The following is a 13,861-nucleotide window of genomic DNA, read 5'->3' as shown; positions in this document are numbered from 1 at the left end:
TGTTACTTATTGTTGTCGATGAGCACTCGAGGTGAGATATAGCTCCCGTTTTAAACTTTCTAAATTATTTTGGGACTGAGAATGCATGCATTATTTTATGATTTACATACTAGACACGAGTACTTGAAATATTATATGTGTGAGTTATATAACGACACAAATTCTTTTTAGCTTGGTAACTTTTTAATTATCAATTTTCTAACCGACAAATGCGAATCTTAGATATGGATCCATAGGGTATGACAAACCCATTCGGGCTAGTCGCGCTAGCATTTAACGAGTATTTAATACTTCGTAGACATTATACACTTTCCAGTGTACACATTGGGGTACTTTAGTCATTATGTTTACCTGGTGCCCATTATTCATATACTTTTATACAGAATTTTGAACACTGAAATCTCGTGGTCTACATTACTTTATTGTCCGCAATAAAACTATATCTCACCAACATTCGTTTTGATTTTTTAAGCATATTTTATTCTTAGGTTCTTAGCTGTTTGCATCCGCTGTGCTAGAGGTATGCATGTTTGGTGTCGCAGATTTAAAACAATCTACTTTGCATTCAATAATTTAAAATTGTATTTATGTACTTTTTTTATGGATTGACGTTTAGGTCAACATGCTATTTATGTCGCTTTCTATCATTAGAAGCTTACTACTATTGTCAACTTTATATTTTGAGAAAAATTTAATGTAATGAATGCAAGTTTTGGGGGTGAGTGGGTTTTGTCATAGGGATGCTTTGGGGGGTCAAAATGACCATTTTTTCCACTAATAAATAATAATAAAATGTAATGAGATATTAGTCCGTTGACAATACTACATCTAATCTAATATAATCATACAATTAAATAAATTTCATACACCATGACTAATGGATTACTAACGAGGTGGTCCTTCTAAACGAACATAATCGTACATCACTCCGGGAAATGCAGTTGCTGCATTTTTTTGTGTCAAATAAATGGAGTTATCTTTATTAGGCTGCAAAGTTGATCCTGATATGTTGACGCTGAATAGCCAGTATAACCCGTGTATTCCATGTCTTGGGATCGCGCTATCTCCCCCGATGGTTCCAGTTGAAAATAGTGCCTTTACGTTATTGTTAGGATTGTTAACTCGTACCTAAAAATGATATTTCAAATATACGAATATAAAATCCAATGAAAAATCATATTTTTTTTTTAGTAATTTCATGATATGTGGATTATATATGTATGGTTAGATACATGCAAATCTGATAGAGTTGCAGATGCTAGAGCTAGTCTCAGTTTATAAGTTCCATTGTTGATCACATCTTTAAGCATGAATGTAATTGTCCATGTTGTACTTCCGTATGTATTGTCAGGTTTTTTCCTATAAAACGAAACATATAAGTTCATACGCCACTACATGTACGTGTACGCATGTATGCCTGCATGCATATATACAAAACATGAAAATGTAATCAACTAAACCTTGTCACATGTGCAAAGAACCAATCTTTTTTGTAATCGTTTACACCGATCTTGAAAACCAAATCACCATGAGGGTATAGTGTTGTGTATCTCTCCCATAGTCCGTATTGTTTAAACCTGTGAAAACACATTATATTGAAAATCTCTTTTGTGAATTTTATGTATAATGTCATACAAGTTGGATTTTTTTTTTCACCTATTGGGACCTTTGGCGAGAAATGGGTTGTTATATGTCGGGTCAGGATCAGGAATATTGAACTCTCCTGCAGAGCGATCTGGTATGCCGATCTCCCATAACGTTGGACCATCTCTTGGGGGCTTAAAAACATGATTTCCAACCTCAATGTTTCCGCCTGCTCGTAATGGTACAAAATTTTGCTGGTTTATGTAAAGTTTAGTTGATTTGGGTCGAAACTAACATAGTCCATAAGCTTGAAAGCTTCCAAACTTTTTACTTTTTCTTAAATAAAAAATGGATGGTGTGAAATCGGACCTGGTGTTATGTTAATGGTGGATGGGCTTTTGTAGTCTCCAATAAATCCAGGGACCCAAGCGTATACATTATATGTGCCAACTATGATGTTATTAATCGAAAAATGTCCCTCCTTATCTGTGGTAGTCCAAAACTGATAGCCCTGTCAAAAAGAGTATTTTTGTTTATTACAGTAGTAACTAGCCATTTTATCGAACATTTGGTGTGCTTATGTTTTTATATTAAATTTGATAGAACAACGATCATATTATTAAATTAAATACTCTATTTAGCTCAAAATTTGCTTGATCGCATTCTAATCTCACCTTGCTTTCACGTTGCCATGATCCCGGTTCTCCTGGTAGAGCTAGTCCGACATAAGCACCATTTGCGGGGATTTGTTTCCCGCTAATGAACCCAAAATGGTGTGTAGTATTAAATTTCAATGACTACTTAAATTTCAATTAGTGTTCTTGTCTGCAAATCGGTGAAAAGTGTGACTATACCTGTCGTCAACGAGTAATCTACCTCTTATTGTACCACGTTGGTTAGCTTGTTGGTAATCTTTTGAAGCTACAAAATTGTACGGCCATTTTCCAGTTTCAACTCCCATCTGCATATGATCATAAAGAATTGTTAGACCATTGTTGTTTATATGAAGCTTGAAAACCGAACTGATGAACATCTCTAATAGAAGATGATGATATATTGGAAATGAGAAACAAATGGTGAAAATACCCTCACATGGTTAGATTTAACGAGAATATTAACGGACGTTAGAGGTAAGGACCAAAAGTGAAACATAGAAACGAGTTTACTGCAACCTGTTTCTTGGCATCATTCCAAAGTGTAGGAGGTGGTCCTGGTATTGAGTTGAGATATATAAAAACCGGACCAAAAACTTTCTTCCATGGCTCCGCATTATCTAACTTGACTGCTAAATCGTTTCCAGCATAATGAGCACTAACAAACATCTACAGTTCATGAAAAAAACGACACCGAGAAACTCTATTTTCGGCATTTGATCATAATGAAATTATTATAATGAGATTTAAGAAAAATGTGGTATTTAATCTTACTGCGAGACTGATCGGTCCGGCATGTGATGTAAGGTCTTGTTTTGTAGGTCCCCCTGTTTGAAACTCGTTACTAGGAGTAATTATCCAAAAACCAATTTGTGGATTTGTAGATATCCATCCATGAACTTTCGAATCTTTATTTTCACATGCATATTGATATTTGTCATCTACCTATATACGAAAAACATGACTGGTTTAAAAACAGGAATAAGATCAACTCAAGATAACAGTTATAAGGGATAAACAGTTCATTAGATTAAGTGTTTGAATATGTGTCAGAATTCTATAAATATGTTCAACATACTTTATATGTTTTCGTAGTATCTATCAGCTCACGAAATCGAACATTGTTATCGGATTTGATAAGTTGCACTAGTTTACAAGTTATAATGAATATACATCTTATAAAGAATAGAACATTTCATGTATGATACTAGAAATGTTGATACGAAGTTCTATAATTCGATATACTTTTAAAAACTTAATCATTTAATAAGGCCAGTTATAACTTAAAATATATTTTTATAGATAGAATTATTATATAACTTAAATATATTTTTTATCGACATAAATTTTATAAAACTACTACTAGGAAGCTAGGAAAGAAGCATACAAAGGAGTATATATGAATCAACTTGGATTGAAGGGCCAATTTATTTACTTTATAGTTTTAGACTCACATATATATAGGAAAGTAGTGAAAAATATGATTACCTGTCCTTTGAACTCGGGTTCAACTGGATTAACGATATGTACTGCCTCTGGAAAAGCCAGGGGTTTACTTCTCTTGGGTGAACGGTCCTCAAACAAAGGCATGCGTCGTTGTCTATCATCAGACATCGCCATGTAGCGAAACCTACGAGGTAGCGTATTTCGTTATAAGTGTGAAACTATATGAATATAATTATTGATCATGTAATGTGAAGTATAGAAAGGTGTTTACTTCTCTTTGTTGAGCTTGAAAACTATTCTGTTTTCATCAAGATTGAAACTAGGAAATCCCTTCACTTTCTCATAGATTGCATACGTGTAGAAACCCGGAGAACCACGAAGCAACACATACCTATTGATTGATTATGTTTATGTTGTTATCAATGATGTTTTTAAACCGTTAGTGACAAGGACTACCAACGTTATAAGTGTAAACCACAAGGACCATCGACGTCAAAAGAAAATGAACAAGAACCATACTAATTATTTGGTACAAACTACATGGATCATCAACATAATTTTCAAGTGAAAACTAATATTCCAATATAAAGTATTCATCACCTTTTGTCTATATTTAACGGGGCGCGCTTTGCCATTGACGGAATCCATATTCTTGAAAACGAGAGTTCAACTTGATCCTTCGTTTGTGTTATCACTTTATAACTTGTTCCGTCGATCCTAATTTAGGATGTGATCATGATCAGGTAGTTAATGTAAACTATGACCTTTTGAAGTAATTCGTTCTACTTGTGCGTCAAGAGACTTACTTTTCGTTTCCACCAGCTCCTCGAGTTTGGGTTGGAGTCCAATTAAGGTCCCAATACCTTCATACATATATGAAGAATTTATATATTTAGAACAAAAGTTATTACTATTTGTTTAGAACAAAAGTTATTACTCGATCACCAAGGTTAGCCAATCTAGCTCATTCGAAACCATGTTACCTTTTTTCAAAGATAAACAAGACTCATTCATATCACAGATAAATATAATTATAAATAGTCTCACTCCAAGATACGAACTCACAACCTAAAGTTAATAGAATAACTTGATATCGTTAGACTAGTGACTTTTTAGTCGAAAGCATGTTTAATTTCGGGGCAAATGGCCAAAAAGGTAACATAAGTTACCAAATTTGACAATCAAGGTAACCCTCAATTCGCACAAGCCCGAAAAGGATTCCAATTTAATTTTTGCGCAAGAAAATGATTGCGCGTTCAAATTTTTTAAAATTGAGGTAATATCCAATGAACACAAAATCTAAAATCGCGAATTAATTCAAATTGAAACTTGGAACAGGTTCTTAGTGCTTCAATTAGCATTTGTTGTAAAGCACTAGGAATTTGTTCCAAGTTTCAATTTGAAGTAATTCTCGATTTTAGATTTTGTGTTCATTGGATATTACCCCAATTTTAAAAATTTTAAACACGCAATCCTTTTCTTGCGTAAAAATTAAATTGAAATCTTTTTCAGGCTTACACGATTTGGGGGTTACCTTGATTACTAAATTTGGTAACTTATGTTACCTTTTTAGGCCATATGCCCTTAATTTCGAGTCAATAGAATTCAAGGACTCTAAAGAGTTTAATCAGTAAAAGACGTTTGTATCTTTATAGCGTTATAAATAAAAAAGTTTAAATAATAGCTCGGTTCAAAAAATGACATAATAACGTTAGCTTAAAAATCAAACCGTTTAAAAAAATATTTCAGTAACCAAAGAAGAATCAAACTCAATTTCAATTTCAAATAATAATAGAATACTAGAGTTCAAATTCAAACTGAAAAATCAACTGTGTCGAGCTCGAATAACGCTAGGCTCAACAATAGTAGTTAAGCGCAAGACCAAATTAAATGTATTGACATTCAACACGTATTTGTTTACGAATATATATATATATATATATAATAGTAGTTAAGCGCAAGACCAAATTAAATGTATTGACATTCAACACGTATTTGTTTACGAATATATATATATATATATATATATATATATATATATATATATATATATATATATATATATATATATATATATATATATATATATAGGGGCAGGATCAATGGGGAAGTAACCAATCGGGGGGAAGCGGGGGGAAGCAAAAAAAAATAAAAAAATTTCTTTTTTTTTGAAATTTTTTTTTTCCGGCATCAAGATCACACGAAAATATGAACATTTAGAAGAGACACTTCGTGATGAATGTTATTATTTAGGCGGAAAAACGATCGACAAAAATAACATTCAAGATAATATTGTTCTTGAAGAATATGAACGTTTTTTTTCTTCATGTTTTGTGAAGTAAAATTTAGCCCGATTTAGAGTTTAGGGTTTAGGGTTTGGTGTTTTGGGTTTATTCCATAAACCCAAAACACCAAACCCTAAACCCTAAACTCTAAACCATTCGTGTTAAAAACTCAATCTAAATCCTAAATCTAAACCCTAAATCTAAACCCTAAACCATAAATTTCTAAACCCTAATATCTAAACCCTATAAACCCTAATATCTAAACCCTAATATCTAAACCCCAATAGCTAAAACCTCGAAATACGCTCGAAAAACACGATAATTGTTATATATTACTTTTTCGAGCGTTTTCCCGCCAAAATAAAAACATTTATCACAAAGTGTCTCTACTAAATGTTCATATTTTCATCTCATCTATAATGTTCGTGAACAAAGTTTTTTCAAAAAACGAAAAAAAAAAAAAAAATTTTGCTTCCCCCCGAATGGTTACTTCCCTCTTGATCCTACCAATATATATATATATATATATATATATATATATATATATATATATATATATATATATATATATATATATATATATATATGTATGTATGTATGTATGTATGTATGTATGTATGTATGTATGTATGTGTGTGTGTGTGTGTGTGTGTCCACCTCTGACCTTGAACTCATAACCTCTTAGTTGGAGGGTCGTTACTTCAATATCGGTACACAATGACACTTTGATAAACTTTAAATATATATCTTTTTCTTGTTGCTAAAAATAACGATTACTATAGAACAAATGGAACCTTCATCGAAAAATAAATGAACTTATAAAACCGATAGAATTCCAGACAAGAAGAATTTACTCGAAAGTAGTGAATAAATCACTACAAGCTAACTAGATCGGAGTCAACTCCACAAACTAGACAACAAGTCTACCTAAACAAACATGAAAAAACCACAAACACAAATTAAACACGAAGGCGTACACAAAAACCTAAATAAAACCGAACTACGTTATCTTCGACAATCTTTCCTAGATCTATTGTCTGGCCATGAAACTCTTCCATCCAATTTTTCGGCGACGATACATTTTATAACCATAACTATACCTTATATAACTATAACTTTTTCATCCGATTGTCCGACCATGACACTTTAACTATAATTACTTTTATATAAGTACTAGTTAATTTTCCAGCTTCTTATTTATTCAAAAATAGTTTACAACTTGTCCTAATTTAAATAGACTTAAAGTAGATATGTTTTTCAACATATATGAAACTTTTAACGTTGATTGTATCATTACACTCAGTGGAGTTAAATATGCCAAGATCAGTTAGGAAAATAATGCGTATGGTAAATGGCATTTTTACCCTCGATTAGTCTTATCGGTTGTTGCGTCCAGCAAATTGTTGAGTCCATTGTATTGTATCCCTAGCAGATGTCCTTCAGGATTAGATAGATTGATTCGTACTATGCCATTACTAATGACCACCTACAAGTAAACATCTTTAACATTGACTTACGATAATAATGATAATAATAAATTACCTCTAAATAGATTTGATCATGTGGAGTCTAAGTAGATTATTACAAAAGTGTCAACAATTCATCTCATAATCTCAAATTTTAGTAAGTTACACTGTTTATGTTGGTTATTGTAGTTTACTCAAAATTATACTAGTATTCCTTTTCTTTTTGAAATTATACCTACTCTCTATGGTTTGATAAATACACCACAATGGTCCTATATCTAACGTCAGTTTGAGTGTCTGTTAAATAATTTACTTTCCATTAACTGTGAGGATAATTTTTTCATTTTACTATATTTTTACCTTTGACTAATTCTTCCTTTACATCTTTATCTTGAGAACTCTAAATTTCACAAACACTAATTCATATGATGGAACTAATCAAGTGGATTGCAATAATTATAACTGACTACAAAATGATGATAATTAAGAACCACTTAAGATTTATACATAATCCTCTAGTAAGCGATAATCGAATGGTTTGAAGTGGGTTTCACAGAACCATTTAAAGTAATCAAGGTGTCACTGGTAATCGCAAGGTTTTTCCCAGTTAAACCATGATGATAACAACCGATGGTCCCCCCCAGAGCGTATGGGAGTTCGATTGTAGATCTCGTCGCATGGGTCGAAAATAACGACCGTTGGTCGCAATTTTAATGACGGTGGGTGGGTTTGTCCGCTGAGATGGTGAGGAAAGTGTGGTCTAAAAAATTGAACGAAGGACCTAAATTGAATGGATTTAGATCTAAACTAGTCCGGACCGGCTCGTGCGTTGCAGCGGGGGCTTTCGGCCTGCGTATTCATATTTAACGTAACGTTGTGTATTTACAGAGGGGAACACGGTCCATGTGTTAAGCGCGGTTTTAGATGTCGTTGTGTTAAGCGTTTTTTAAAAAGTATCCGTTTCGAACATAATTAGTTTTGTTTTGTTCAATAAATTTTTTCGAGTGTAACGGTGCTGTCGGAAAAATTTAACTCCCGGCGAACAGAAAGGCACGGGTTGTCGTTGTGTTTAGCGTTTTTTAAAAGTGTCCGTTTTAGACGTGCTTAGTTTCATTTTGTTCATAAAATTATTTCGAGTCTGACGCTGCCGTCGAAAAAATTTAACTCGTGGCGAGCGGGAATATACGGGTTGTCGTTGTGTTTAGCGGTTTTTTAGAAGTGTCCGTTTCGCGTATAGTTAGTCCCGTTGGATTCGTAAGATTTTTTTCGAGTTGAACGGTGGTCTCTGAAAAATTTAAGTCGCACCGAGCGAGAAGATATGACCCGTTATAAATTTGGGTGGAATTAATTTATTTGATTTTAATAAAATTAAATATTTACACTTTTTACCTCTGAGAAAGTGTAAACTTGAGGGGTCGTTGTGTAAATGTAGTCGAAGTTGAGGGACCGTTTGTAATGTGAACGAAAACTCAAAACGACAATCCGGTATAACTGAAACGGCGACGTTTCCCACCAAAATTAAATATTTACACTTTTTACCTCTGAGAAAGTGTAAACTTGAGGGGTCGTTGTGTAAATGTAGTCGAAGTTGAGGGACCGTTTGTAATGTGAACGAAAACTCAAAACAACAATCCGGTATAACTGAAACGGCGACGTTTCCCACCACTTTTAGTATATAAGGGTTAATAATTTAGTAAAATTTGCTAGATATTAGTTTAATACAAAATAGTTACCCAAATTTCAATTATATCTAACTTGAATGGATCTATTAAAAATAAAAAATTATGAATGAATGTATGTGAAAGATCCAGTCCAATCCAATCCAATCATATGTTAAAAATACAAATTAGTTGCTCATCATGTGCCTAACATGTGTGATTATTTAACGGAACGATTTAATTGACGTTAGGTATAAAACCAACATCGTGCATTTATCAAATTATAGGGACTACCAGTATAATTTCAAAAAGAAAATAACTACTAATATATTTTGAATAAATCACAGGGATCAATGGTATAATTTACTCTTCAAATTTTTATTAACGAAGATATTCTTAGGCTACAACTCAAAATTCACATAATTATGAACAATTATAAATATTAAATTACTTTATTAAAGTTTACTTAGTACTATAATATTTTATTTTACATTTTCATTGTATTGTATTTACATAATCTATTATAAGAAAACGGGTATGAAAACAGATAATTTTGATTGGTTTCTGAATCGTGATACATTTTCATAATTAAGTATTTCGACCCCTCATTAGCCTCGGGTTTACACGAAATTCTAATTGAGATAAGACAAGAAAGATTTTGTTTCGAGGCAAGAAGAAATCAAAATCATGATTTTGTTTCCTTGACCCCGCAATTTGTGCGTTAGTTGCTAGCCAACTCTTACGGGAGTGTATTCCACATAGGGATGACAATGGGCAAGAAAAAAACCCGTGACCCGCGGGTACCCGATCCGCGATGGGCGGGTAAAATCATTAAATCTTACCCGCGGGCACGGGTACGGGTAAAAATTTATACCCGCCGATGGGTCGCGGGCGGGTCGCGGGTACATACTACCCGTCGCGGGTAAAACCCGACCCGTGAATACATGAGACTTTTCTTAATTTACCCATGAATTAATACTTACAATTATTAAATTTAAAAGTTATTTTACTAGTATTTGAATAATGATTAAAAATATAATATTACATACAAGTAAAAAACTTAATTTTGACGTCATTATACATATAGCTTGTACATATCGTTTTATAATTTGATAATTAATAAAATTATTTGGATTTTCTTATTAAAAGTTGTATATTATTATTACCCGCGGGTTACCCGCGGGTCACGGGTATCCGCGGGTCACGGGCATGGGCGAAAAGTTTTTACCCGTGGGCGGGTAACGGGTCTCAATGTGCAAAAAATAAACCCGACGGGCGGGTCGCGGGTATATAGAACCCGTGCCCATTACCCGCGGGCGCCATTCCTAATTTCACACTCTCTGAACCCGTTGTTAAGTATAACTAGCTAATTCTTGCATTCAAGTAAATCTCAATTAACTAAAATTAATGTTAGATGACACTAAAATCACCAACATCTATTAATGTGAACAACACTAGTCATTCACATTATCCCTTGTTTTATGTACGATACGTACATAAGCTCCTAAATGAGTAATGGTGCACAGAAAAATTTATACGGTTGTCGAGGGAGTTTGTGTGATTATTTCGTCAAATTTAGATATACAGTTTGATTGTATAAATGTTGTATCGAACAAAGTCGCCCCCTCAAATATGGCCATTTTCCATGGTTGATTCAAGGTGGGGTGTCGGTTATAGAAGTACTAAGTTATAGACAATGCTGGAGAGATGGAGCAGATGAAAAATGTGGATGGTGTTTGGTACATACTGAGTCGATAGATAACTTACTTCCTCATTGTTCATGGTCTCACAATATCTTGATGACTTTATTTAATTAGTGGAACATGTCTTGGATTATGCAATCGTCTATTCTTGAATTCTCAAATGACTGGTGAAGTGAGATGAGTATTGGCGAGAAAGTTTTGGAGCTTAATCGGGCCGACAACATTTTGGGCTATTTAAATTGCTAGAAACGATTTAGGCTGCAACAATTGCTCGTATTAAGCTAAAAGTATTTCAATGGTTAGTAAATGCAAAGATATGCGTTAGTCGTCAATTCTATGTGTGAAACACTCATCCATGGATGCTCATGAATGCTACTTTGAGAAGTTGTTCAAGTTGGTTTAATTCAATTGTGAGAAGTTGTTCAAGTTGGTTTAATTCAATTTATATGTATGTATGCAGGTATGTTTTTGTTTGTATGTCATTTTCAATTTTGATGGATTTCTCAAGTGGGTATGTAGGTTGTAAAGCCAATTTGTTTCTATTTTCCAATTTTTTACAATTTAGTGAAAAAATTTAATTAATTAATATCTAATTTTTTTACCAAAAAATAATGTGTTTTCTAAATTTTACGGAGTATTTACTTTCTTCACACACACGCACAAAGGTATGAGGTAAAGGTTACAAATAAAAATAAACATAAATATAAATATTAGTAGTTTATAATTACATAAATTTATATATATATATATATATATATATATATATATATATATATATATATATATATATATATATATATATATATATATATATATATATATATATATATATATCAAATATTCTAATCAGAACCTTTTTAATAAGAGAACTTTGAAAATTCCCACTTCTAACAAAAAATAGGAGGACATACATTTTGGGTTTATTTAAAACATGTTCGAATTCATTCAATTTTGTTAGGCATACACTGTTTTTGTTAGAACTACTCGATATAAGTTTTTTTTTTTTTTTCCTAAATCAAGGCCGGTTTAGAGTTTTGGGTTTAGTGTTTTGGGTTTAGATCCCTAAACCCAAAATTCAAATTCTTAACCTTAAACTCTAAACCGTTCGTGTTAAAAGCTAAATCTAAACTCTAAACCCTAAAATATAAACCCTACGCCCTATATGTAAACCTTAAACCCTAAATCATAGAACATAAATCTAAACCATAAACTCTAAATCATAAATCCTTTTTTTAAAGCACTAAATCATAAATCTAAACCCTAAAATGTACAAATTTAATGTAGAACATCATGTTACATGAATGTAGAACAAGCTGGTTTTTATGCATCAAATAAAAATGTTCAAACAACTCCAATTTTATACGTCCTCCTTTTTTTTTTTTTTTTGTTATAACAACTAGTTATCAGAGTTCTCCGACTTAACTCCACCTATCTTATAAAAGCCCATAATGTTGAGTATTGTCAAATATTTAGTTGTACACAGCTTTACCCTTATTTTATTGCTCATATATAATATAATATATGTTAACTTAATATTCATCACTCACGATTACAAATATTGTTCATCTATGTGTAGAAAGTTAAAAACCGTTAAGATTAATTAAAAATGAAATTATCTACAACATATAACTTTGAAGAAAACAGGATCTGGTTGATTATATGAGTATTTGTCAAATGTTTAAATTGATATGTAGATAAATGTATGTATATTAGATAGGTTGTGTGGCTAAACATATCTTGTACATGTTTTATTGAGATATAAATAAACTTGCTTTTCTGTTGATGCATATTTGTAATCTCTATTTCGTCGAATGTTTATGTTTAAATTCAGTCATGTAATAACGATTAACATTGTAATTGTGACTATTGAACTTATGTGTGTGTGCATTAATGTTTTATTTCAATAATTAAGTTGTACACACAGTCGACCGACTGAGTCTACTCAGTCGACCGACTGAATACACATCGATCGACTGTGTCTGGTGACGATATATATATATATATATATATATATATATATATATACACACACACACACACACACACACACACACACACACACACGAGCTTAGGCCTCCTTTGTGAGGTTACTCATTCCCTTTAACCCTAAGCCGTATACTTTCATTCCAATCATTCCCTACACCCAATACCCATCGAATAACACTGTTAGGAGTCATTCTAATCTAGTTCTTGGCCTAGCTAAGTTCGACTAATTCGACCCCAATACGACTCGTTATTCGATTGATTCTGGTTTTAGTGTTTTATGTCATTAGATCGAGTCACAAACGATTCTAAGATCCTTGATATTTCGTCTACATTTTCAAAAAAAATAAATAAAAATAAAATAAAATAAAATTATCTAAAGATAGCCTTAAGGGGCCATCATTAAGAAATGTAGACATGGATAAAATGATTGTACTTTAGTGTTAACTACTAACTTACTTCACTTCTCTTAACCAACTTATTGTTCAAGTGTTTTTTTTTTTTTTTTTTTTTTTTTTTTTTTGCTTGAATTAGTTCTTAAGCATAATTTTAAGATGTATGTTTAGAAAAATCCATTATAAAATTGTTTGCACTCTACTTAATTTTATATAATCAGTGATTGAATTGACGTATCAATACGAATCTTTTATCATATACGTAGTATAATATTTGAAGTTGTAGTTTTCTTATGCTACTAAGTATACTTTACTTGAAATAATAAGACATTAAAAATTAAAATGAATAAACACGAGTTGTTAAATACATGTACAAAGCATATTAGACTGAATATAAAATTTTCTTGACTCTATAAAACTCATATCCGTATATTATTCGAGATTAAGATCGAGTTAAGTTTCACTGCAAATTAGTGGAATCAAATCGCTTGCATTACGATTACTATGACGTTAAAGGACAATAATGCACCCAAAAGTTAAAACAATGGACTGACAATATAATCAATACTCATTATCCATATATACCCCATGCGGAAGATGCACGAGCTACGTGCTCGTCACACCCCGAGAAACTGACTCTGATATCATATATATGAAATGTCTCAAAGATAAAACAGTAAACTAACTA

General features: G+C 32.2%; 1 protein-coding gene across 2 annotated transcripts in view; it reads right to left on the bottom strand.

The window, feature by feature from the left end:
• Positions 1-777: 777 nt before the first annotated feature.
• The window catches only part of LOC139871527 (uncharacterized), a 13,539-nt gene continuing 455 nt past the window's right edge, over positions 778-13,861 (bottom strand). Inside the window, exons 3-16 of one of the 2 annotated variants that reach the window (XM_071859227.1) lie at positions 7,333-7,454; positions 4,490-4,546; positions 4,284-4,400; positions 3,955-4,074; positions 3,726-3,867; positions 3,012-3,182; positions 2,757-2,906; positions 2,439-2,545; positions 2,259-2,340; positions 1,954-2,095; positions 1,657-1,813; positions 1,461-1,577; positions 1,233-1,359; positions 778-1,128 (exon numbers count right to left, since the gene is read on the bottom strand). In XM_071859227.1, the coding sequence (XP_071715328.1) occupies positions 886-1,128; positions 1,233-1,359; positions 1,461-1,577; positions 1,657-1,813; positions 1,954-2,095; positions 2,259-2,340; positions 2,439-2,545; positions 2,757-2,906; positions 3,012-3,182; positions 3,726-3,867; positions 3,955-4,074; positions 4,284-4,400; positions 4,490-4,546; positions 7,333-7,454 (1,854 nt within the window). In that variant the 3' untranslated portion in view covers positions 778-885. The remainder of the gene's footprint in view (positions 1,129-1,232; positions 1,360-1,460; positions 1,578-1,656; positions 1,814-1,953; positions 2,096-2,258; positions 2,341-2,438; positions 2,546-2,756; positions 2,907-3,011; positions 3,183-3,725; positions 3,868-3,954; positions 4,075-4,283; positions 4,401-4,489; positions 4,547-7,332; positions 7,455-13,861) is intronic. The other variant, XM_071859226.1, reaches the window with a different exon arrangement.

The sequence above is a fragment of the Rutidosis leptorrhynchoides genome, chromosome 10 (assembly GCF_046630445.1).
Source record: "Rutidosis leptorrhynchoides isolate AG116_Rl617_1_P2 chromosome 10, CSIRO_AGI_Rlap_v1, whole genome shotgun sequence".
Taxonomy (NCBI): domain Eukaryota; kingdom Viridiplantae; phylum Streptophyta; class Magnoliopsida; order Asterales; family Asteraceae; genus Rutidosis; species Rutidosis leptorrhynchoides.
The sequence above is the reverse complement of the archived record's forward strand: the minus strand, read 5'-3'. Positions and strand labels throughout refer to the sequence as shown.